General features: G+C 37.1%; 3 protein-coding genes across 16 annotated transcripts in view; all 3 read right to left on the reverse strand.

Moving 5' to 3' along the window:
- The window catches only part of LOC131430059 (thioester-containing protein 1 allele S3-like), a 40,769-nt gene extending 36,043 nt beyond the window's left edge, over positions 1-4,726 (reverse strand). For 10 of the 11 annotated variants that reach the window (XM_058594696.1, XM_058594691.1, XM_058594694.1 and 7 more), the window contains exon 1: positions 4,362-4,726. In XM_058594696.1, the coding sequence (XP_058450679.1) occupies positions 4,362-4,447 (86 nt within the window). In that variant the 5' untranslated portion in view covers positions 4,448-4,726. The remainder of the gene's footprint in view (positions 1-4,361) is intronic. The other variant, XM_058594686.1, reaches the window with a different exon arrangement.
- Positions 4,727-12,806: 8,080 nt separating this feature from the next.
- Positions 12,807-14,350, reverse strand: LOC131426973 (zinc carboxypeptidase-like). The gene is made up of 4 exons (XM_058589809.1): positions 14,128-14,350; positions 13,457-14,063; positions 13,108-13,398; positions 12,807-13,050 (listed from the first exon to the last, which is right to left on the reverse strand). The coding sequence occupies exons 1-4, from the start codon at positions 14,281-14,283 to the stop codon at positions 12,851-12,853; spliced, it is 1,254 nt and encodes a 417-aa protein (XP_058445792.1). The 5' UTR covers positions 14,284-14,350; the 3' UTR covers positions 12,807-12,850.
- A 5,035-nt stretch (positions 14,351-19,385) lies between these two features.
- LOC131430063 (zinc carboxypeptidase-like) lies at positions 19,386-26,710 on the reverse strand. Of its 4 annotated transcripts, XM_058594704.1 has the most exons (6): positions 26,451-26,672; positions 26,257-26,393; positions 25,732-26,201; positions 25,377-25,667; positions 25,059-25,306; positions 23,908-24,022 (listed from the first exon to the last, which is right to left on the reverse strand). In XM_058594704.1, the coding sequence occupies exons 1-5, from the start codon at positions 26,598-26,600 to the stop codon at positions 25,089-25,091; spliced, it is 1,266 nt and encodes a 421-aa protein (XP_058450687.1). In that variant the 5' UTR covers positions 26,601-26,672; the 3' UTR covers positions 23,908-24,022; positions 25,059-25,088. The 4 variants fall into 4 exon arrangements, with proteins under 4 accessions (XP_058450685.1, XP_058450684.1, XP_058450687.1 ...); XM_058594702.1 differs by lacking the exons at positions 23,908-24,022; positions 25,059-25,306; positions 25,377-25,667; positions 25,732-26,201; positions 26,257-26,393 and adding exons at positions 19,386-20,013; positions 20,076-20,366; positions 20,432-20,901; positions 20,958-21,094 and having other exon boundaries at positions 26,451-26,710; XM_058594701.1 differs by lacking the exons at positions 23,908-24,022; positions 25,059-25,306; positions 25,377-25,667; ... (1 more) ...; positions 26,257-26,393; positions 26,451-26,672 and adding exons at positions 19,386-20,013; positions 20,076-20,366; positions 20,432-20,901; positions 20,958-21,094; positions 21,149-21,484.
- Between the last annotated feature and the right edge of the window lie 12 nt (positions 26,711-26,722).

The raw sequence follows: 26,722 nt of genomic DNA on the forward strand, positions 1-26,722 counted from the left end.
GAGAAAAATTAGTGCAAAAAACGTTACATACACACTTACGCACATACACACACAGACATTTTGCGTACTCGACGAACTGAGTCGAATGGTATATGACACTAGGCCCTCCGGGCCCCGGTTCAAAAGTCGGTTTTCACAGTGATTGCATAACCTTTCTATATGAGAAAGGCAAAACTATTTGATAACAAACCAGTGCAATAAGCAAAACATATTCGTTCTATTGTTGCAATAAAATTTTAACTCAGTCGTATCAGAACTATTTGCGGATTGCTACTAAATGAGTGATTATTTCGTTTATATATTACATAGAATGAGAAGGCCCTAACAAAGAAAAAGTCGTTTTTATCGTCAAATCTTATTTATTATTCAGTGTAATCTCCATCAAAGAGCGATACACTTGACCCATTAGTTCTCCAACATTTTGATAACCTTTAAAAAAAAGATTTGTCAAAGCCTTCAACATAGGCTTCCGAATCTGCAATGAACTCAGCATTCGACGAAAAATTCTTTCCTGGAGGAACCTTTCCAGGTCTAGAAGTAGGTAATAGTCATTGGAGCCAGGTCTAAAGAATACAGGGATGGTGGACCAAATCATACCGCAAATCATTCTATTTCACCGTTGCTTTATGCATGAATACAAAACTCGTATTTTCCATAGCTTGATGAAAATTAGAACTTGTCTGACACAAGTTCAGCTGTTTTTCAAACACTAGTGGATAGATTGTCATTTGGTATTGGGTCATCCGGAGGCTTGTTCTCAATAAAAATATACACGATTCAATACTATATTTACGTCTTTTCTGTGAGAGGCCCGGGACTTTTTTTCCATGTAGTAAAGTATACTATCATGACATTTTTTTTTATAATCGACGTTCTGGCGATGACGATTCGCAAGGCCAATGTGCAGTTCATGATTTCCTTACCATACTTGTACGTTAAGCCTAAAATATGAAGTGCTGAAGTGTATTGAATAAAGATTCCCGAACAAGGTCTATGTTTCATAAGTATTACTCGGGAAGGAGCAAAACCATACTATTAATTTAAGTCACTTCTAATTTCATATGTACTTTGGTAATTTGGGAAAAAGGTGTTTGCCTTACTATTCAACAAGGATTGAAGACTTATTGACTCACAGATCGCATCTTTGTTCAGTTTTAATTCGCAATTGAAAGCAAAAGTCTTGATATTACTATCCTTTTGGGGAATTTTACCATTCTGTTTCAACAGATTTTGCAACCGATTCTTAGGTTGCTATCAGAGGGAGCGCGGAGCGCGGAGCGAAGCGAAGCGATTCAATGCGATGTACTGTTTTCGCATCGCATTCACTCTGACAGGTTTGCTTTGATCAAATGTAACTAGCTCGCACGCGCGCCTAGACGCATAGCGTGACGCTTTCACTCTGACAGCAACCTCAGCGTACAAAATCATTGCATGGCTAGTACTACGTTCCTATTGACACTAAACACTCTCCCAGGTAAAGACTCGAACATACGACAATAGGATTGTAAGTCCAGCGCCCTATGAATTAAACCACCAACACGGGTGTTGTCATCAAAAGCATCATTACCCTGGTAACCTATAAGCACATACTAATGCCGCATTATGACAGAAAATAGTCGCTAATTGGTATTTCAATCGAACTGGAATAACTATACGGTTATTATTATATAATGTTTATTTGTGGCTGCACTCCAAAAAAGTTTGAATTTTCCAAGTGACTTAATCCCTCATACGATGTAATTCTTAAAGACTGAATTTGTCAAATGACGGAAAATTTTATTTGGAATGACTTAATGTTATATGAGCTTGAATTTTACTGGTTTCGACTGTAACTTGCGATCTGCTAGCAGGTGCGACTGTATGAATTTAAATGCACCTTTCACCAGCCAAGCAAATGCATGCTTCTGTGGCTCAGTCGATTAACAGACGTACTTGCGATCCGATGGTTCTAGATTCAAGTCGCGGCTGTTGCTTAGCAGTATTTTTTTTTATTTCAATGAATTTCATGTTATGAAGTTTTAGACACAATATTAAATGTTCTTCCACGTAAATTTGCGTGAACCGCGACGGTCCATTTATGTGCATCTAATAAGATGTAAAATCACACGGTTTTTTTTAAGTGTGTATACACACTTCCAAAAAAAAACATGTGATTCGACATCTTATTAGATACACATAAATGGAGTGTCGCAGTTCCCGAAAATTTGCGTGAACTGCGACGCTCCTTTTATGTGCATCTAATAAGATGTGAAATCGCAGGGTTTTTCCGAAGTGTGTGGTGTGCATTCTGAAAGCTAAATTCTGATTGATTTACAACAGATGAGCTTTCAGGTTGCAGATATAGATCTATGAGCATTTCTGGTGCTCATAGAAGGCTATTTTAATGCTATTATTAGTGCTTATTTATGTTTCAGATCGTTGATTCAGAAGCTCAAGCTCAGTTGTTGCCAGTATCGAATGGTTGTTTTTTATCATTATGTAGAACAAACATTAGTTGATCCTCGTAAACTGCCAACGATTTACAAAGATATTTTTTACCTTCTTACGTGAGTAAAAATGAGTAGATTCATGTAATCCCATTCCGGATGCCTTCGGAAAAACTCCTGATGCTTTCTTCACGTCAAAGTGTTACTTTCGTTCTTACAGCAACGTAGATTGGAACGTTGATTTATCGAAGATCTATCACGGAAACGCTTCAAATCAATGTCAATCAATCTTTGGCGTCATTAGGTACAACATCCGCCATTCTTATTCATTCTATCTGCAGGGAAATTCCAACGAATTAAGATGAAGGCATCAAACGTCACAACGAACCAAATTAATATAACGTATTGAAGTTGATCTATAAAAGGAATCAAAAATCTCCAATTGGAATGCTTTATAAACCATCCCAGATAAACAAGCTGTAAATATACACCTTTTATTGATGAACATAATTGGAATGGGGAATTGAACATAAAATTAATGTATTCGAATTTAGTTTAGAGTTTTACAGTACTCAATATTACCCATTACGATTCTCGTAAATGTAAATATACACCTTTTATTGATGAACATAATTGGAATGGGGAATTGAACTTAAAATAATGTATTCGAATTTAGTTTAGAGTTTTACAGTACTCAATATTACCCATTACGATTCTTGTTTACTGTTGCAATCTTGTCAATAAATCAAAACAGTGCTTCTAGAAAGACTGTTTCTAGCCCACCAGCTGTTTGTTAGATCTATGACTAATAATGCTAATGTAAACATGACTGTTGATTCAACTAGCCTAATTCACTGAATCAATAGAATTAAGAATATCCAACATTACATTCGATTCTCTTAGCGTCTAAACCACAACCTGTCGTCGCGGAAGGAACACGAAACGTTCTAGAGCTTATCTTGTCCTGTCACGCACTGAGGATCGATATCGACCTCTTTTGAGCATCAGAGGTCTAATTAATAACAGAAAACTAGATTTCGTCTTCGACGCGTCAGTGCACAACAGCTTAAATTGAAATGCTATTGCCACTGACGTGTCGAATAAAAAAAAAACAAAAGCGCAAAATGGTCAAATACCCTACTGAATAACTCTAGCCAACCCGCTAAGTAACCAATGAATAGAAACAGCTGTTTTAAAACAGCCTGTCTTAAGCTTTCGTTTGTAAACTTCTAAACATCATATATCGATATCACGAAGAATCTTCCGATTAGCGACAACTGGATAGTACTAAAGCACCGATATCACTGCACCACTACACGGACTTCAGTTTCTCTGCCAAGGTCATCCGCCAGATCATCAATGCCATCAAATGTGCGCCGTTAAAGAACAATGCAAGCTAGCACGCTGTGACAGACAATTTGTAACAAGTACATCAGTAGATCACTGACTTACACCTTACTGAGCAGCTGAGCGATCGGGAGGCGTGGGTGACTTGAAGTAATTTAAATACACTGTTGTGACGCGTCATGAGCAATAAAGCTACGATCGTTCGCATGAGTAAGTACTCATCCACGCACGTCCAGGTGGGGACGACGCCGACGCATCTCTTCCAAACATCACTCCGCGACTGCTCGAATCTCAGTAGTCACCAACTTATACGACCACGAACCGGTCAGAGTTTCTGCAGTGTTTTGTTTGTATCCTCATACCATGACCGGAGGAGACCCAATGAGGAAACGTGTTTTGACCAAAAGTGGCAATTCAACTTTGTCAAGTATATATGAATGCGTCGGTGGTTTCGTCATCGCTTTATACACCTCGGTGTCACACGAGTCATAATTTTCTGAACCAAATGACCATTTCACTGATATTACGCTCTAGGTTTCATTATCGAACATGTAATATAATTGGTAAAGGTAACTGTAGGATACGAACCCTTCACCGTTACAGGGCGATAACACTGCCAGACATGCCAAAACCACCGTTGCGAACCATCGATGGGACAACTGTGGGAATCCCATTCTAAGTTCCCTAAACCGTAACCAAAATGTTATCTCACTTGGAGCCAAAGTTATTAACTTATTTTTATTAAGTGCTACCAGGAATTATATGTGTCGAGCTGGAAATTCCCCACAACGGGTATTTTTCTTTTGCTTTTGTCACGCCGTCTATTATTATTGCTATTAGCGGGTTACCAATAATCACTATTCAGATCACAATTCCATCCTATATTAACTAACAAATGACGCGGAAGAGCACACGGAACCCCGAGCACTTGACGATCTACTAGCCGCGGGTGTTTAATACGAACTGATCAATGCATGAAACGATCGCTTAATTTTATGGAGCGCTCTCCGGTTCTCCACGATGACCGTTGGTTGGTGGTATTGGTGCAGTTGCTCACTCAGCTTACCGGAGATTTTCGATCGTACGGGCTTTTTCTATAGAAGTGATATTGATAGTTCACTTCTTATTATTTTCGAAAGAATAAAATTTTGATTAACGGATTCACCAGTACTGTTTTGAATTACACCATATGATCATTTTAATCACTGGTTCAAGCCGGCATCAATACTCAAATGAATTAATATGCTCTTGCTGAGCATCCCTACTGATGCGCTATTCTGAAACGAAACGCACACTAGCAGTTTGCCGGCTGGATGTTATTGGGAAAACAAAATATGTTAGCTTGAAGAAAAGTCAACACTCTGAAGAGTGCCTTATCTTCCGCATGAATGCAACTGTAGTCGTTGTCATAGTCCTACATTATGTTCTGTGAACAGGTAATTATTAAAAATTCGAATCCAGTCTGCACATGGATAAGCATAGATTACGGAGCAATAAACCAAAATGAAATAGACATCAGTTGAATCGACAACATGATTCAAAACCATCATCGATGTAAAATTAAATTAGAATGCATATATTTTTTTATGAACAAGGTGGTGTATTTCAAAAACACTTATTTTTGCTTTCAAAGTATTTTAAAAAATATAAGAACTATAGAGTAGCTTTCCATTCTATTGCCTGCTCCAAATATGTGCACGAAAACTGATGCAAATTCACAGAATATTTTTGTCTGTGTTCGATTTTGGATCCCTAGTGTTAGCTTCAGAACATTTCTCAATACACACCAGCTGAAATCGTAGTCCCACGTCAACCACAAAAACCGACTTATTCGCCTTAACACACAAGAGCCGTCAATTTCCTATTTGTGTACGGAGTTTGCTTCTTTTTTCGGTTTTAATGAAGTTCTATGACACTAGTGGTTTCGATACAGTAGGTCTATGAAATTGGCATAATATTCGATTATTTTAGCAGCTGAAGATCCTATTGCACACAACACTTCAGAACTGGTAGGAGCAACGATTATGGCGGATAATGTTTACAGCACGCACGAATAGGCTAATGAGTGCTAAATCAAAACAAAAACCAGCGATAGCAGCCAAAGTATACAGTTAGACAAAATCGTGTAAATTTACGTTTTATAAGACAATAGCCTTGCGTATTACTCTCTTATGAATTGTATCATATGTGGATTTACTTCACCTGTTTTTGCTGTGCATATGCACGTAAAGATATGCATAAGTTCAAACGTGTTACGATTAGTTAATTTTAAAATTTTGTTCACGTACTTTTTAATTTTGTCATACTACCTTGATCAAAAAGTTCCGGAATCACGATCCTGTGGTGCTCTCAGTCACCCGATTAGATTTTTTTTTGTTTCCACATTTGATATTCTATCAAATTTTCAGCTTGGTACCTGGACATTTGTAAAAGTTACGTTGTATTGAGTACATCTGCGATTGTGCGTGTCCTCGATTTTGTACAATTTTCAAAAGTGGAATTGAATTTGCAACAACGAGTTTGCGTTAAAAACGGTTTCAATGATGCGACGACTTTGCAAATGTTAGAAGAGTGTTTCGGCAACGATACTCTGAAGAAAACAGTCGTTTATCAAAACCGACGAAAACATCAACGAAATCAAATAATGGATGATCGTAAACCGCATATTGACTATTAGAGAGATGACAAAGGAGTTATGAGAAGTTTGCGTGGATCATTTTGCCAAAAAAGACCAGATTTGTGGGCAAACAACTCGTGGATCTTACACCACGATAACGCACCGTCACACAATGACATCGTTATCCCTCTACATTTGGTTAAACACAAAACGAATACCATTCAGAAACCACCAAATTCACCTGATTTGGTTCCCTGTGACTTTTTTCTATTCGGTCGACTCGAGAAACCGCTCCATGGAACGCGTTTCAGCACCCGAGATGAGATTATGGAAAAATCGCAGATGGCCATACCGAAAGCTTTATAAGAATATAAAAAAATGTTTCCAGGATTGGATCAAGCGCTGGCATACGTGTGTTGCAGTCAGTAGGGAGTACTTTGAAGAGGACTATGCCGATTTTGAAGAATAAGTTTGTATTTTTAATTTTCTGAATAAATTCCAGGAACTTTTTGATCAAGGTAGTAAACCAATTGAGGGAAAATTTTCAAAACGCGGTCCACTGTACTTTTAGAAACATAGGAAATCACTTCACCTCTAATTTTTCTGAACCCCTTTGGTTTTTTAATGGTTGTTCCTATTCTTCGTTTGTTACCATCTGAAAACGTTGACCATGATCCCCGGTTCTTCTTGGTAACTTTTATCTCTGTTTTTACGTATCGATTAATAGCATCGCTAAAGAGGAGATTAATTGAGCTACATCTTGATTTGATTTTTTACTATTTTATATGCATCCAAAGGCCGCAACTTTTCAACTAACAATAGCGCTTTTGCTCTACTAATCCATGTTTTGATTTTTTAAATTATGTAGTTTCAATAATAACGTCCAGTGAACGTAAAAATGGGGAACACCTACTTTTTCATAAAAATTACAAAAATGAACGAGTTAAACAACCTCAGAAAGCTCGGTACAGTTTACTTGAATAGGAAAAAAGTTTTAAAAAAACCTGGAACGTACTGTATCTGGGTTTTGAATCCTCATGATTACAGATATTTGAACCAGAAATTGCTCAACAAATTGCAATACTTGCTTCATTAAACCAAAAAGAGTGTTAATACGAATAACGATCATGAATATAAATATGAAAATACTACGCAAAATCATAAGTCGTTAGTCTAAGGCCATTAAGTATCCTTAGCAAACCGCCAGCGACAAAAATCCATAGAAGTAGTAATAGCACGCCAGCTTGAGGGTATCTACAAACACTTTGTTTTCTAAACCTCCGTCTGTCGTAGCTGACCTGCATTTCTTGTTGCGGATGAACGTCAAACTAATGATAATAATTATAATAACTGTTCTATTTAGAAATGAGCTATAAAGCTAATAGGTCTGAAGCTCTTTGATAAATAATACAAAAAAGTGTCGTACATGTGATTTCCAAAAAAAAATTTAAATTCGAGTCCTACACTGAGAAAAATTGATTTTAAATATTTAGAATCGATTTACAAATTTATTCATTTTGATACAATTGTGCCCCAAGATAGTTGATTAGGTTTCCTACCAATCGATCATACACTGCAAGATTGGCACATTAAATGAAAAAAAAATTTCAAACAAAAATCATTTCTTGTTAAACCTGAGTTTTTTATCCAGTGTCTTATTATTAAATACTAAACGAAACTGAAAGTCCTAATCATCCAAGATTTCAATGAATCTCAATTTGTGAGAAAATTACACCGAATACCCTAGTTGCCGATACTTGCAGAAAGTATCAGTGCTGGATACTTTAAAAATACGGGTGTGTAATGTCAGAGACATAACTGGATGCCGTGAATGCGAATAAAACTGACACGATTTGTTTACACTTTCGAATTCGAATTGATAGTTGATGGATTGTGTGAATTGCGAAACTTTCCCCCTTTTCACTACTAAAATTTTCAACGAGTTTTGACGTCGATTATCTCATTTCGGATTTGCATATTTCATTGAAAGAATTTATCAAGATGCTGTACAGGATTCATTTCTGACTTTTAGAAGAACCAAATTGTGGTGTTCTCTACGATATTTAGCACAGTTCGGAACATTTATCTCGAACGTGTTTCGCACAGCGAAAAGTGCACGAACCGGATCAAATTATTTTAAGTTTTCACTAAACTGATGATCTCTACCTTCGAATTTCAAAGAAGTAATCTTAATAGTTCTTTAGATAACATTTCTCTCCAATGCAAGGCACCAGCAGCTGATGCAATCGTTCTTGCTTGAATTGAAACTGTTGCCGTGTTTTTAAATTTACTGATTATGTGAAAATCAATAGTATGATACTGTTTTGAAGGGTATTGTCATTTTTCGTCAACTATTTGAATAAAAATGATTCACAAAGTTTAGCACTTTTTAAAAGTCAGTGTAGATCAATTTTTTGAAAAACAAAATATGCTATGTGACATTTAAAAACAAACGACTTGCGAATATGATTTAGCTCGAAATTCGTCATATTTTTTTTTTTTTTTTTTTGATTATAGAGGTTTTAACCTTAAGGTCATTCGCCTCTTCGGGCCAGAAAAATTTTCTGACCCTATGTGCGGAGTTGGGAATCGAACCCAGGTGGGCTGCGTGAGAGGGCATCGACTTACCCATCACGCTATACCCGTCCCCTTCGTCATATTTAAGTTAATTATAAAATGAAAAGGAAAACAAACGGCTTTATCCAGCTTTATCAAGTAATTATATATATATATATATATATATATATATATATATATATATATATATATATATATATATATATATATATATATATATATATATATATATATATATATATATATATATATATATTTCCATGTGTATGAAACCCCCTCCCAAAACAATTTCTGGGTACATGTCTGGAACGAGTCAATTCATCAACTCATGCGAAATTTTTCCGGAGCTGAAATTTTCGTCCAGAAACCTCCAAAAGTTATACGACTATTTTCATATACGATTACTTCTGCATATAGTCAGAAGATTAGTACTCCTCACATAAAGACTGTCCCAGAAAGTATGGGCGCACTTTGATTCCGCTGTAAATAATTCACAAGTGTTAGATATTCAAATTTTATTCGATATACTGATAATATTAGACTACAACAACAGAATATTATTCTCAACATTTGCTACTTAGCCATTGTAGACTAGCTGGCGCACCTTCTTGCGAATTTTCCTAATTAAATTCCGTACAGATTTCTTGGCGACAAGTTTTGACACTTTTTCCAATCTTATTCGAACTGTTGAATGGTTTCGGCTGCCGAGACATGTTTTCTAAGATGAGCCCTCGTTAATGTCCAAAATTCCTCAATTGGTCGAAGTTGTAGGCAATTTGGTGGATTCATGTCTTTAGGGACGAAAGTGACATTTTTGGTAGTATACAATTCTACCGTTAATTTTGAGTAGTGGCCAGAAGCAAACAGGATCCTTGTGGCTTCGAATCATGGGTAGAAGTCGTTTTTGTAAACATTCTATTTCGCTGTTCATTGAAGCAGTTGTGATGAAGGGTTTCGAAATCTTACCGCAGCTACAAATTGCTTGCCAGACCATAGCTTTCTTACCAAATTTTTCGACTTCAATCGATGTCTCGGACTGGTTCAACACTTGCCCTTCTCGCAGCGTATAATATTGTGGTCCCGGAAAGGATTTGTAATCGAGTTTCACGTAGGTTTCGTCGTCCATGATTATGCAGTTCAAATTTCCAGCAAGAATCGTATTGTACAGCTTTGGAACCCTCGGCCTGATCGATGCTTCTTGTTTCGGACTACGTTTTGATTGTTTCTGCTTCTTATAGGTTCGAAGATTCAAACGTTCTTTAGCACGAAGAAGATTTGCCTTCGAAGTGCCCACTTTTTTGGTCACATCCCGCACTGAAACCTCCTTCTTTTGCTCGAACGCCTTCTGTATACGTTCATCCAACTGAAGGTTAGCAGGACCTTTTTTTCGACCCGTTTTCGGTTTATCCTCAAAAGTGTTATCCTCACCGAACTTCCTGATTGCCTTTCGCACGGGTTTTTCACTTATTCCTTCCATTTTTGCTATCTTTCTCAGTGACAGGTCCACGTTCTGTGCACCATTTGTACACAATTCTTCGACGTTGTTCTGCTGAAAGTCCACGCATTTCGGACAAACTAATGAAAACGAATAAACAACTGCATAAGTGGTTAGAGAAGAGTGTAAACAACAGGACGCAGCCATAAAAATTGACAGATTCTGAACCATTGCGAAATGGCAGCGGTTTTTAGTTGCGTCCATACTTTCTGGAACTGTTTTCACTCTCACATGCCAATTAGTTATGATTCCACATACTCTAAGTGGTAAACCACTTTTGCAGCATTATGATGCAATCTTTTTAAAGTCATCGCTCGTCAAAGATTAGTTATGTAGAAAACATGCCACTCAAATTTCCTGTCTATTTCTGATTTTCTAACTGTGAAAGCTCAAATATCTCGAGATGTGAGTCCAGCGAAAAACAAAATTTATTGACAGCACTTTTAACAAGTATACATGCTCGATGCATTTCACGTTGATAAATCATACAACTCTTGTTGAAAACTACGAAGACTGAGTTCAAAAATTTTTCTACGAAAAAGTTCCCATCTTAGAAATGCGGGTCTAGAACCAAAGCTAGAGAAGCATTACCTTTCTGCTGCAGGCGGAATCAATTCATAGTTAATCTAAGTTTATACTGGAGATTGACACGTACCGTTTTAACTACTATCGATCAGAGGAAAGTAACTGGATAATTTGGGAAAAAACTCAAGATATTCCTTTGAGATTCATCAAGATTTGAGTGCTTCTGTTTTTCTGACATTTTACGACAAACCAGTGGAATCGTGATTGAATTAGTTCTGTGGATGTCACGCTATGTAGGAAATGGACTTTGAGGGCATTATTTTTTTTCCATAAATACGTTTATTTCTTAAGGCAGTTTACATAAGTTTTTCTTCGCCGTAGTATCACTTTTACATAAAATTCTTATCCTAGTATAATTCTAAAATATTCACAACGATTTAAATTTATTAAAACATATTCCTCTTATTACTTAAATATCATCTTAGGTAATTCGCCATTTATTATGAAATCTACTCCGAAATATTATTTGAACCAAATGATTAACTTCTAAAAATTATAAAATAAGCTGTTATTTTCAGACATTTTGTTGATAATTTCATAAAGTATTTCGAGTTTGTTTGTATCATTACATAATTTCTATTCTAATTTAGCTATTGGTTGAACTCATGGTCGCAGCTGGAATCAGAACTAAGTCTTAAAAGGGTCCTTTACTAAATTGAAACTCCAATTTTCTTTATGAAATAATAAAGAATTTTCATGTATGGAAGATCACGACAAGCAAGAATGTCTCGAACTGGGACATTGGATAGTCTACCTTGAAAACGCAAAGAATGTATTAGTTGAGATCTGACATCACGATACTCCACGCATGTCCAAACGACATGATCAATATCCCGATAACCTTCGCCACAAACACAATGAATAGTCACAATGAATAGTCTTAAAAGGGTCCTTTACTAAATTGAAACTCCAATTTTCTTTATGAAATAATAAAGAATTTTCATGTATGGAAGATCACGACAAGCAAGAATGTCTCGAACTGGGACATTGGATAGTCTACCTTGAAAACGCAAAGAATGTATTAGTTGAGATCTGACATCACGATACTCCACGCATGTCCAAACGACATGATCAATATCCCGATAACCTTCGCCACAAACACAATGAATAGTCTCGAAGAGCCCAATTCGAAGGAGATGTGCGTCTAACGTGTAGTGATTGGACATGAGTCTGGACATCATACGAATGAAATTGCTACTCACATCCAGTCCCCTGAACCATGCCTTTGTCAATATTTTCGGAATAATTGAGTGCATCCACCGTCCCAGATCATCTCTATCCCAAGAAGCTTGCCAGCTGGCAAGTGTTCTTTGGCGAGTCGCGCTATAGAATTAGTTGAAAGCAATCGGTCGCTCATAAATTTCACCTTCAATAGCACCACGTTTGGCAAAACTATCGGCTCTTTCATTACCTGGAATGGAGCAATGAGCCGGGACCCAAACTATTGTGATTTGATAATTATTATTCAATATGTCGTTCAGACCCTGTTTTATTTTGCCCAAGAAAAACGGTTCATTTTTGCCAGCAGCGTTTGAGCGAATGGCTTCAATTGCGCTCAGACTATCTGTGAAGAGAAAATAATGATTTGCAGATAATGTGACGATTACACTCAAACTATAATGAGGGCATTATTTCATGAACGAACTATCGTAATATCCCCTGGCAATGCCACCCATTTTTGTAATAAAAATATTCGTCCAATGTTTAAAAAGCATCATTTTGGGCTCATTTTTCGGATAACAAAAAGTTTCACCTGATATCGCTTTGTATTGAGATTTTAGTCAGATTTGTTAAAACATGACATTAACCTTGAAAATATCCTAACTCACGTGCCTTGCCCAGAAATGCAACCAACGAATCTAAAACTTCCTCTGAATTTGGAATGATCTGATCTGCAGGCAAAAGAAACCCGTGATATCCTTGATCGCGAAACTCGTACGACGCAGCAATTGGAACATTGTGTTCTCCCAATGCCCAATCTCGGGAAGAACCAGATGCAATATCTAAAATAACGAAAAAAAATTAACTGAACTGCTTTCTTTTTTTAATCAAGTTCCTACATAGAACTTCAGCGGTGTTCCCAACCGTATATTGTGTTCCATATCCTTTGTTTAGTGCAACAGCTGCAGCTTCTGCCATTTCCATCCAATCGTAGAAATTGTCAACTTTTTCGGCGTTTTCATACCCATACGGTAGTAGGATCAACTGACCGTACGAGTGAAATGACAGATAAAAGTGGATGTGATCCTTGTACATACCAAAATACTCCATAATGTTTTTCGTTTCTATCTCAGACGCCGGCTCAGGTCCAGCATATACATCACTACAAGAATTCGTTGATGCTCCTCCATCTGCAAGGCCAACCTTGAACGTACTTAGATTTAATGAATCTATTCGTATTATACTTACCCATCCAGTGGTAAGGAAAGTTTCTATTCATGTCAACACCATAGCACAGCAAGTCATGTGGATAACGAGTTTTTCTCCACATTCGATTGACCTCTTTGGTATAATTAAGTCCATCGGGGTTAACTACCGGTAGAATATACCAATCATAGTTTTGAGCTAGTTCCATCACTTGCGGATCAGTTGAAGTCAACAGTGCGTTCAATATCCAAGTTGTGGTGGCTGAGGTAATCCATTCACGGGCATGAATGTTTGATTCTAGAAAAATTCCCGGATTGCCAGCTTTATGCGACAGTTTAACAGCTCTTATTTCACGACTCTCGTACGAATAGCCAACCAACTTCACGGATAGTACATTTTCATGTTGAGTAACCAAACCATCGATCCACTCGTACATTTCGTCCAAGGTGTGATAATCATCCCACCCAAAAACTTCCCGATTACGTCGCTTAGGCCGCTCGTTGTCGATCAGTGATTGAACATTTGAAATTTTTACTCTGGACTGCATGTTCAACCGTAAACATAACTTCTCAAAATCTGCAAACCTCTGTGGTGGAACCATAATGTCTACCTGCATACCGGTTTGTACAGGCGATTCCCAAAACGTATACTGCAATAAATAATTTCTCATTTTAAATATGACAACCACTTTCTTTCAACTCAGAGATACGTACACCGTCCGAGAGCTGCTCCAAATGCTGCAGAATTTGTAGTTGTTCTACATTTTCAATTGACGCTTCGTACACTCTGTAGTTGTCGAATCTCAGCGGCTCACTCAGTACGACCGCAATTGACGTTGCAAACACGAGAATCAATGCTAGTAATTTCATTTCTATACCTTTGGTTGACCTCAGTTACATACTAAGGCATAGCAATTCATTCGAGTATGTTTTATACCGCTGCAACGTCTTCGACTGGTGAGATAAGCTATTTGAGGACAAATTAAAAGATAATAACTGCGTCGTATCTTCCATCGATGGCCGTTACTAATTTGACAATAAACATCTTGGGATGAAAATAATTTTGCTATTTTGAGCTCCTTTATCACTCATTCTTACGGATATTTCCACAAGCAGAAAAAATCAATTGGTGGCCAAAAGCTCTTTGGAACAAGTATTTGTTCATTTAAACAGTTATACTTTCAGCAAAGTGTAATGAGCGATTTGTAGATTGTCAATTTTGTCCGGTGGCTTACATTTTTCGAAGGAAAAAGTTTTTCTTAATGTTCAAAGCACGCACGATTCCCTACTAAAAACGCCTAAACGACTAAAAAATATGACTGTCGGTGGACATCAAGGAGCCCAAATAAATGTATTCGTTATACACCAGTAAACTTCATCGTGCTGAAACCCTTTCTGAAATTCAAAAGAACTCGAGAGTGTCCCACGCATTCCGACGACTTTTACCGATTGCGTTAATTGTTTAAGAAACCTGTATTTGTGCATAATCTGATCTGCCATAGCTGATCTCAATCGAATCTGTCATCTGTAATTGGTAATGAATAGCATCAAGCGAATTGAAAATGTAACTTGCAAACAGCATTCAACAGTGTCATTTTCATCGGAAAATTATTGTTCAAATTCCACACATTGCACAGTTTCCTCAGTCACCTGGCGGCAGGCCCGTACCCAGGATTTCGTTTCGGGAGAGGCCATCAGATAAAAAAAAATAATGTGAATGTTACTGTGCGCCATTTAGCAGCGTTTTTAACAAAAACCTTAATCTTTTCCCCTGGAACTATCAATATTATGTGCTTAAATAAAGTTTGTGACTGTGACCGAAAGAAGGTTATTGTATTACATTTCTTAACGTTCACTGTGATGCCACTTCAGCCGCACATGTCTAAGACCTTCTAAATGTCCATTTCTAGAGCACAAAGATCCATAAGAGTTGTGATAGATTTTGAGAAGTGTTCCGAGATATCTCCCTTACTTTGATTCGTGGAGAACGGAGGACATCTTCTAAATTTATAAGTCATATCAGTTGATGGCCATACAAACATTCTTTGGTTATACAGATTTCGGTATTAGGTTTCGGAACGGTAAAAAGAGCTGTCTAAAATTGGGTTTTGGAACAGATAATAGTTCGAGGAGGTCAAATCAGATGAACAAAGTGGTTCGGCAAGTAATTGGAACTCTAAACCGTTGATTTTGGCCATGGTAGCGATGCTCATGTGCTTCAGGAAAGGACCTTTCACAGCGATTTCGGTCTTAAATCGCTCCATTGATGTACGCTAATACTTGCATTGAGGTAGTCCTCCAAAAGTATACTATGGCAATCCCAGAAAATCGGCTTTATGACCTTTCCGACTCATTGAGCCTTCCTTCCAGACACACGTGCCGATTCGAAGCACGACGTCAGTCCATTGTCGGATAATTGTTCTCTGACTTATTATAATGGATCCAGCCAAACATGTACTCGAAGTGCGCTTGCGTTCGTCTTTTCAGTCCTAAATAAGTATGTCCTCATTTTAGTATCTTATTATTATTGTTGTTTATTTTGCCCAGATTAAACCTACTTTTTATTTAGTTTTGACACTGCTCGCTTTGTATCAAACTGTTTTTTTTTTTGTTTCTGTTTCTGATTTCGGGAGGGGCCCCTCCGCTGGGTACGTGTCTGCCTGGTGGGAATACTTTTATCACTCTTTATCCAAAGTTTGTCCATTATTTTCCCGTTCTTTCGAGTTCTCACGGTTTAGTTTCACAATGGCCTAATATCTTTCTATTTGGCGAAGTTCCGAGGTGTTCAAAAGATTTCTCTGCTTTGGTACAATGTTGATATTGTTTTCCGCGTACCACTCCTGAGCTGCGTTGCCTTTATGGCAAGAACACAAATCGGTCCAAATCAACACAAAACTTGTGTACTTTTGGATGAATGGTAGTAGCCGCTTTTGAAGGCCCTCGTTGACGTAAACTTTTTTATTATTCGTACCTGTAGTTATACAAATTTTGCTCATCAGACCACAACTACAAGTAACCTGCCAATTCAGGTACTTTTAGGGAACGCCAATAACTTTTTGGACTTGGTATTATCGTCAACCTTGTCATCTTGTAACGCAGTATGAATCTCGAGGCCAGGAGCTGCTTGAAGTCAGTTTTGACATTTTTTTTAGTATCTCTCCGTATTGGGACATAGTTTTACGAATATAAGAATCGGTGACGCTTGAGGGAAGATCATGCACACGCACTTCTATAGCACTATCTTCCATATATACTGCAATGTTCTACATAATGTTCTCGTGCTCCACATAGTGCACATTGTTATTGTCTTTTGCGAATTGAATTGCATCCAACTCTTTATAAAACTGGATATAAACAACATTATTTGTCTTATTGCATTGAAGTAAATGCACACGTTTAATGTCAAGATGCATTTGCTCCTTAAGCAAACCTTCAAGTTCTCGTATCGAAAGTCGAATTTTGCACTGCCTGAAGTCAACAATAATTGTATTCTTTCGTGTCGGCGGTAGCTTTTGTTCGTTTGGTTCACTCATTTCGAGGTCGTTCTATTGTTCACTACACAATACTGTACTTGGTTTCTTCAGTCCCGAACGTAAGCGGTTTTGTTTTATCGACTGACTTGGATGAGATGTGAAAGCGAACTGAGTTTTGACATTTGTTTCCTCATCCATAACCAGGTACACAATTTTCCAGCAATTTGTCGTACACTGGTCTCTTTTTACGCGTGGGATGCGTGAAAAACCCGCGCAAAAAACGCGTAACTACAGAAATACACGTAAAAAATCCGCAAAACTGTTTTTTTTATGCCGAATATCTCAGCAATGCATGAAACGTCCAGATCTCTCAAACAAAATTTTGGAGGAAATCCGCCAGATCTAGTGTAAACTTATAATTTTTTTTTTTCAATTGGACTTTGGGACTTCGAGATAACATCAGATCTCGACGTTTCGTGCATTTCTAAGACAAAACGCGTAACTTCGGAAATCCGCGTAATAAAAACCGCGTAATTTCGGAAATCCGCCTAAAAAACGCAGAAAAAATCAGCGTAAAAAAGGCCTAAGTGTACAGTGTTCTTATTCTCTGGTTTTTCATTTTTGTTTGGGGTATTTACTGCTTTCTTCTGTTTTCGAACAAACGAATATGGTGTTTCAGTATATTTAGCCACATCCCGGATGAATATGCTCGAGTTTCGTTTAATCTGCCAGAGACTTGAAATTGTCGATCCACTTACCGCTAGATCCAGATTTCCGGTGTATAGACAATTTGAAAAAGGTATGGATAGACTTGTAAGATCTGCATCAATCCTCAAGTTTACTTGAATACCATCGATATTCGGAATAAGTCATAAATTTTGGTCAAGAGAAACAAAAATTTCATCTGCTAAAAAACCCATAGATATGAAAAAGCGGACAGAAATATGCATTCATTTCGGATTTGCATATTTCTGTAATAGAAACTATCAGAATGCTGTACGGAATTATTTTCTGTCGTTCAGAAGAACCAAATTTTGGAATTCTCCACGATTTTGAACACCACTTTCTCGAACACGGCGCAGTCAAATGCTGGCTTTATTTGCACTCATTTGGTGTAACTTTTTAACTGCAATAAGTTCACAAAGCTAATCAAATTATTCTAGATTTGCACTAAACTGATGTTTTTTGTCTCCGATTTGCAAAGAAGCAATCTTTGTAGTTGTTTAGATAACATTTGGAACCATTAGAAGGGCTGATTATGCAAAGAAAATTATGTTCTTCATCGTTGCATGATGAAGCGAAACTGGCTCAGCGAACGTCTCGCAGCAGAAATGCTTCCTGTCTTGAATTGTCAACTGCGCAGGCTAGTATGAACGTAATACCTTATGATCAAAAAAGAACCGCAATTTTCATTTTAAAATTCCCGCGCTTGTCCAATCGGTAAACTTTTATTTTCTCAACGTTGGCAACACTTTTATACACATTCTGTCAAATTTTGACGCATATCGTACGATTAGTTTTTGTTTGGTATCTATACAAAGAAGTTGAAAAATTTTCGTGTGGCGCTTTTTATAATGGATGAAAATTTAGAACAACGTGCGTGCATCAAATTTGGTGTTGCAAATGGATTTAAATGTTCCGAAACGTTGAAAATTTTAGAAAAGGCCTTTGATGAATCGTGTCTAGGAAAACCACAGGCATACGAGTGGTATAAACGCTTCAAAGATGGTCGTACAAGCTTGGATCATGATGAGATCCCTGGCCGCCCAACAACATCTGTTACTGAAGAAAACATTGAATCGGCGAAGCAAATCGTGTTGCAAAATCGTTCTGTACCGATTAGAGAGATTGCTGTGTTGTTGGGCATCTCTTATGGATCAGCCGAACACATTTTAACTGATGTTTTGGGTTTGAAACGCGTCGCTTCTCGGCTGGTGCCAAAACAGCTGAATTTCATTCAAAAACAGCGTCGTGTTGATGTGGCCATAGAGATGATTTCCAACGCAGATAGTGACCCCACATTCATCGAATCCATCATAACTGGTGATGAGGTGTGGATCTATGAATACGACGTGGAAACCGCACAACAATCGACCGAATGGCGCTTCGAAGGCGAGCCGTTGTTCTAAATTTTCATCCATTATAAAAATCGCCACACGAAAATTTTTCAACTTCTTTGTATAGACGCCAAAAAAAACTAATCGTACGATATGCGTCAAAATTTGACAGAATGTGTATAAAAGTGTTGCCAACGTTGAGAGAATAAAAGTTTACCAATTGGACCAGCGCGGGAATTTCAAAATGAAAATTCCGGTTCTTTTTTGATCATAAGGTATATCAAGTGTTAACCTTTTATACATAGGTAACACAGAAATAAAAAGTTACTTACTACATCAAAACTGTTGGCTCGGGTACGAGAAAGGTGTCATGAGTTTTTCCTTTGATACTCATTGAAACCAAACATTTAAGAAAATTTTAATTTTGATTTATTTGTGATTATGTAATAGGACTGAAAATGTTACCATGAATTGATGATCATATTTCCGATGACATGTAGCAAAAATTAAGTTGATACGTTAGATCAAAAACTTATCACTCTCTCAGAGGGTAAATTTTGAAAAGGCGTCCCATAGTAAAATAAATCGTATTCGCGACAAAAAGAGTTAATTGTTGAAGCTTGTGCATCTTTACCTTAAACAGAATCATCAATATCATAGTCACGATTTCTCATGCAGTTTTATGATACGATTTAATCAGATTTTACATGAATATTACTACTGTTTGTTACCTAATATTATTTTATAGCCATCGTAACGAAGATTAGATAGGTCAAAATTTGATTTTACTCTGTTCGTTCAAATTCGTTTCCCATGAAGCAAAAAAATTTTGAACATCTTCCTAACATTGATTTCAAATTCGAATTGGACAAAAACATTCATTGGTAATAATTCTTCACCTTTTTGCATGAAAACAATCAACGAGTCCAACACCTCCTCAGCATTCGGTATTATTTGATCGGCTGGCAATATGAATCCGTTTTCACCTTGATCTCGAAACTCGTAAGTTACAGCAATCGGAACATTATGCTCCGAATGAGCCCAATCAATAGACAATCCAGAAGCAACATCTACAAAATTCGAATAACCAAGCTGCATATTGGAAAAAACAAGAGTAAACAAGTCAACATACATAATACATCTGCAGTGGTTCCAATTGTGTAAAAAGTATTGTTACGTTGCGAAAGAGTGATTGCTGCAGCTTCTGTTATATCCATCCAGTCGTAGTAATTGTCAGCCTTTTCTGCATTTTCAAACCCGTAAGGGAGCAGCATGTACTGCCCATATGAATGGAATGACAAATATAAATCGATATTAGCCTTATACTTTAAAAAGTAGTTCATAACATTTTTCGTCTCAATTTCTGAGCCAGCTTCTGGACCAGCGAAAACATCCGAGCAAGGATTGTTCGATGCACCGCCCTCTGCAATTGATAGAAGCTTTTGAATCAGCTGATACAATCAGATTTAACAAGTGATTCAACAATACCCATCCAATGTCCAGGAAAATTGCGGTTCAAATCCACTCCGTAACACAATATGCTGTACGGATTTCTATTCTTTCTCCACATACGGTTGTCATGCTTTGTGTAGTGCAAGCCGTCAGGATTAACCACAGGCAAGATATACCAATCAAAATTTTCTGCCAAATACTGCACTTCAGGATCATTTGATGTTAATAGCTCATTCAAAATCCATGTGGTAGTTGCCGAGGTAATCCATTCACGAGCATGGATATGCGACTCTAAGAAAATACCCGGATTGTTAGGTTGTTTTGAGAGCACGAGGGCTTTCATATCTCGTTCTTCATATGATTCTCCATACTGTTCAATTTTGAGAACAGAACCATATTCCGACACCAGTTCATCAAACCATGCGTACATTTCATCCAAGGTGTAATAATCTTCCCAGCCAAAGCCTTCCCGTTTCCTTCGTGATGGTCGCTCGTTGTCGATAACTCTGAGGCACAAAAACCATCGATTAATGAGTAGTTCCCCACTTACAACAGTACTTACTCTTGTACATTATCGATCACTATTGTATTTTCCAGATTCAATCTCAAAACTTTCCTTTCAAAAGATTTTGCTCTATGCGGTGGTACTACAATTCGAACTTTCATGTTCGTTTGAACGGGAGACTCCCAAAATATGTACTACGAGTAAAAATAACTGTTATTGGTCAACAGATTATGCTGAAGTATATTTACACCATCAGGGCGAGATTCCATTTTTTGCAGCTCCCTAAGCTGATCACTATTTTCAATAAACACTTCATACACCCGATGGTAATCGAACCGAACTTTGGCGCTTGCCACAAAAATTATGGCTAGGCCAAAAACGATTTGCCACCACTTCATTTCCTCTATCAATTTGTCCAAGTCAAAATGCTTTATAAAATATCATGCACCGGAGCTTCTGATTTTATATACTGACGGTTCCCATTTATAGGTTTCTCAACTGACGCACAGTAAAAATCTACTAAAAATTCGATTGAAGATAAATAAAATCGGTTATGAACAAGTATCAATGTAATAAAAAATATGATAGAACCGATTATATTCACTGCATTTGTATTTGTTTTGTTTCACTCCAGAAATGAAAATAAGTTTGAATGAAACGATTTTCTACATTACAATAATTTAACATAAAATAAGCGTGTCGAATTACAAAAAAAAAACATTATGAAAACAGGAAATATTACGTCATTTTTGATAATGTTAAGTTTCAAATTATTTTATCTGTGCAAGAGAATGCAAAATGAAAAATGTTATAGCATTAGAGCACAGATATGATAAGAAAGCTATTGGAACCCGAATCAGGGGCGACATTATATTATCTTCTTTCAATCTGTAATAAGATTGTACACAGAGAAGGAGTACGGTTGTCCGGGAATGACGAAAAGTACATTTCAGATACGCATACAAACAATCGAAGAATTACATTTAAGAATACATCAAAGTTATATTTGTAGTGAACTGATTACATTACGTTATAGAATTTCATTCGAAGCAATAATCAATTCAACTGCGATTTATTAATTTTAGTTGTTTGACGTAAAGCCGCCATAACTAAGTTCAGTTTTGCAATGACTGAGCGGAAACCAGTCGCTGGCTGGACATCGTCAGCGACAGACACCTATGAAGGTAGTATTGATTGTCTGCCCTTTCCTACCAGAAGCAGATTGTTACGGAAAATCAAACCGCAATTGTTTTAACGATTTATTATTTTAGTTGTTTGACGTAAAGCCGCCATAACTAAGTTCAGTTTTTGCAATGACTGAGCGGAAACATATATTGGAGAAGCCAAATGAATGAAAAACAAACAGAAAAGATGAATTTTTGGAAAAAGATACGCTCAGAGACAGGACTCGAACGGGGGTCTGTCGCTGACGATGCCCAGTCAGCGACTGGCACCATTAAAGAAGGTGACAAGCGATTATAAATACACTCTCCTACTCAATCCTTGATCGGATAAGTAGGTATAAAGCGAGAAGACTAGTGTTTGATAGACAGAGAAGATATTTGGATATAAGGTATCGGTCGGGTGACGGCCAGGATGTGAACCATGTTCGATGTACGCGCTATTGTGTCTGTTTGGCGTTTTAGAGTGACTAAAACAAGATTCAGAGTGGCGAAATGGTAGCGCGTGTGCACGGAATGCATAAGAACGCAGGTTCGAGTCCTGTCTCTAAGCGTATCTTTTTCCAAAAATTCATCTTTTCTGTTAGTTTTTCATTCATTTGGCTTCTCCAATATATGTTTCCGCTCAGTCATTGCAAAAACTGAACTTAGTTATGGCGGCTTTATGTCAAACAACTAAATTTAATAAATCGTTAAAAACAATTGCAGTTTGATTTTCCAGACAATCAATACTACCTTCATAGGGGTCTGTCGCTGACGATGTCCAGCCAGCGACTGGCACCATTAAAGAAGGTGACAAGCGATTATAAATACAATACACTCTCCTACTCAATGCTTGATCGGAGAAATAGGTATAACGCGAGAAGACTAGTGTTTGATGGACAGAGAAGATGTTTGGATATAAGGTATCGGTCGGGTTACGGCCAGGATGTAGACCATGTTCGATGTACGCGGTATTGTGTCTGTTTGGCGTTTTAGAGTGACTAAAACAATATTCAGAGTGGCGAAATGGTAGCGCGTATGCACGGAATGCATAAGAACGCAGGTTCGAGTCCTGTCTGTGAGCGTATCTTTTTCCAAAAATTCATCTTTTCTGTTAGTTTTTCATTTGGCTTCTCCAATATATGTTTCCGCTCAGTCATTGCAAAAACTCAATTCAACTGGTTCAACTATCGACTATCATAGAGCTAACTGGCTAGAAAAACAAACTTACACTGGAAATAATGTAAATCATGAAATTGTTTTGGAAAATTCTGCTGACATCGATATTGCAATATCATTACATAAATGAAGCTCAGAATCTATCAGTTCTGAAGGCTCAAGCTAAATTCAGTTCTCCTATCATCGACGACAATCTTTAACTGTTCATTCGTTTGAAGACTGTTCGTCGGCGATTATATCACAGATGACAGATATACAGGCTCGAAAAAAAATTCAAAATCCTATGTAAATTTCAAATTTGCGCTACCTACCCGACTATTCGCCGCGATCTTTCGAAGCGTTCCGCTACGTTCCGGAACGATAACAAAATCCTCCTGCCTGTTATGGGAATATTCCAACTACAACAATTTTAACACTTGACACTCAATTTCACTAAGTGTTGAAGATTTTTTTCCATGTCGCATAAATCATACGAGAATTCGTTCGGAATAAAACAAAAACAAACTTGTCATTTTAACCAACATCAAAACTAAAATATAGCGTGAAGTGAATGTTGCATCAAAAATTGTGTCTCATGTGAAAGCGTCACCCAAATCGTGTTGGCACCACGTGTCGATCGTGATGACATCTGTAAGTATTCATAACACTGAATGAGCACACACAACTTTACATGTTCTTTAATATAAATTTGTATAAAATACGACGCTCCACTTATGTGCATCTTAAAAGATGTAATATGACAATTCCGAACTGTGTACTATAGAATACATAGGTAGATATCTAAAAGAGAAAATTGGACATAAACTCATTATTTTGTTAAATGAAAATTTTACTAAAGAGACTGAACGAATTTAACCACATTTAAAACCTTTCTGAACGCTATCTAAGATTCATAGAAAACCTCTCGAAACCGATTCCAGCGCTGAAGCCCGGAAATCGTGTAGACAGAAATCCGAGAAAAATAGGAGTTCCGTGATTCAAAGGAAATACATATATCATGCAACGAGTATAACGACCACAAATACATGAAATTATTTCGATCATACAATCATGAATAATATAGATGATCTAATGAGTTTTTTTAAGCGATAGTGGGTTCACGGATATTGTGATATTCTCCTATTCGTAAATATCCTCTATCGATACACCTTGTTAGAAAATTTTGTTATTTTAACAACTAACGAGACCAGGCCTATATCAACAGTTTTTGTTATAAACTTGTTACTGCTTAATGATCGGATTTCCATACTTGACACGAAGCATGTGATGTTTGATGACCAGTAACCCAATTCTGGCACTACTCAGAACTAACTTTTGTCAAACAATTGGTTTTGGTTCCAGGTTTGAGCTTAGGTTTAATTTTGTTTCATAGTACCCTAGTTATAAAAATGAAGCACTAAGCTTTTATCACAGAATTGCGGAAGCAAATGATGTCTTCATAGTAGTAACCAAATCATGTATATAATAGGGCGTAAAAGTCATTACTTGTGGCTGAAAACCCAATTTAAATCTTAATAATTTCAACTCATATTCCAATAAATAGTTATTAAAAAAAAGCACTAAGATTTTCAATGATAGATAAGAGAGTAAAAAACAAAATTTCAAGACAGAAAATCCACATGTGCAATCGTTTTCAATTTCAAATTCAAGCTTTTCGATCCAATATATAGATTTGCATATTAAAACATGTTTTGTAGCACGTAACATAAATATAATTGAGTTCACAATTATCCCTACAATAGTTGAACAAGATGATACCGCACACCAAGTTAAATACTATTTATTATATTTATTTCGTTGAAAATTTCAAACTCACGCGTTTCAAAGTTTCCATAATAGTGTTCCTTTACTGCAAACAAGTTTTATCTCGCGAGAAATATCCCAATTGAATTCCTCTTTCAAAGAAAACAATCAGCGAGTCCAAAACCTCTTGGGCATTCGGTATTATTTGTTCGGCTGGCAATATGAATCCGTATTTACCTTGATCTCGGAATTCGTAAGTCATAGCAACAGATACGTTATGCTCAGCATGAGCCCAATCCATAGATGATCCGGATGCAACATCTACAAAAAAGCAAACATTTATCATTTATCGTTATTAGAAATAAAAAAAAACTTTGCAAAAAAAACTTACATAATACATCGGAAACTGTACCAAATTTATAATTGGTGGCGTACCGTTTCGAAAGAGCAATGGCAGCAGACTCGGCCATTTCCATCCAGTCGTAATAATTGACAGCTTTTTCTGCATCTTGGAAGCCATAAGGAAGCAACATATACTGACCATATGAATGGAATGACAAATATAAATCGATTTTAGCTTTATTCTTTAAGAAGTAATTCATAACATTCTGAGTCTCAATTTCCGAGGCCATCTCTGGACCAGCAAAAATATCTGTGCATGGATTTAGCGATGCTCCACCCTCTGCAAATGAAAACAATTGGAACTGATTGTATGTTATGTGGATAAAAAAAAATCATAAAAGTACCCATCCAATGTCCAGGAAAATTTCGATTCAAATCCACTCCATAACACAATAAACTGTGCGGTTTCCGGTTCTTCCTCCACATGCGGTTCACCTTCTTTGTGTAATGCAAACCATCTGGATTGACCACTGGCAAGATATACCAATCAAACTTTTCTGCCAACTGCTGTACGGCAGGATTATTTGATGTTAGTAACTCATTCAAAATCCATGTGGTAGTTGCCGAGGTAATCCATTCTCGAGCATGAATATTCGACTCCAAGAAAATTCCCGGATTGCCTGTTTTTTTAGAGAGCACGAGAGCCTTCATATCTCGTCCTTCATATGATTTCCCATATTGCTCAATTTTGAGAACAGTGCCATATTTTGACACCAGCTCATCAAACCATGCGTACATTTCATCCAAGGTGTAATAATCTTCCCAACCAAAGCCTTCCCGTTTTCTTCGTGATGGTCGCTCGTTGTCGATAACCCTGAGGCACAAAACCATCGATTAATGAGTAGTTTCCCACTTACAACAGTACTCACTCTTGTACATTATCGATCACTATTGTATTTTCCAAATTCAATCTCAAAGCTTTCCCTTCAAAAGATTTTACTTTATGTGGTGGTACTACAATTCGAACTGTCATGTTCGTTTGAACGGGAGACTCCCAAAATATGTACTACGAGTAAAAATAACTGTCATTTTTGCTCAATAGATTATGCTGGAATGTTCTTACATGATCCAGACTTGACTCCATGTTTTGCAGCTCTACAAGCTGATCACTATTGTCAATAAATACTTCATACACGCGATGATAATCGAACCGAACTTTTGCGCTTACCACACAAATTATGGCCAGGCCAAAAACGATTTCCCACAACTTCATTTTCACTATCAATTTGTCCAAATCTAATTGCTTTATAAAATGTCATGCATCGGTGTCTCCGATTTTATACACTAAACGCCTCATGTTTCTATATTATTCAAGTGATTTATGAGCGTACCAAT

Source organism: Malaya genurostris, chromosome 2 (assembly GCF_030247185.1).
Source record: "Malaya genurostris strain Urasoe2022 chromosome 2, Malgen_1.1, whole genome shotgun sequence".
NCBI lineage: Eukaryota > Metazoa > Arthropoda > Insecta > Diptera > Culicidae > Malaya > Malaya genurostris.

Bases quoted from the DNA above. Each gene is read 5' to 3' on its own strand.
- LOC131426973 (XM_058589809.1), bottom strand. From the start codon at position 14,283: ATGAAATTACTAGCATTGATTCTCGTGTTTGCAACGTCAATTGCGGTC. The intron at 14,064-14,127 runs GTACGTATCTCT...TATTTATTGCAG, and splicing joins TGGAGCAGCTCTCGGACGGT to TATACGTTTTGGGAATCGCC. The intron at 13,399-13,456 runs GTAAGTATAATA...TTGGCCTTGCAG, and splicing joins CTTTCCTTACCACTGGATGG to ATGGAGGAGCATCAACGAAT.
- LOC131430063 (XM_058594702.1), bottom strand. From the start codon at position 26,600: ATGAAGTTGTGGGAAATCGTTTTTGGCCTGGCCATAATTTGTGTGGTA. The intron at 20,367-20,431 runs GTATTGTTGAAT...TATCAATTGCAG, and splicing joins TTTTCCTGGACATTGGATGG to AGGGCGGTGCATCGAACAAT. The intron at 20,014-20,075 runs GTATGTTGACTT...CGAATTTTGTAG, and splicing joins AACCACTGCAGATGTATTAT to ATGTTGCTTCTGGATTGTCT.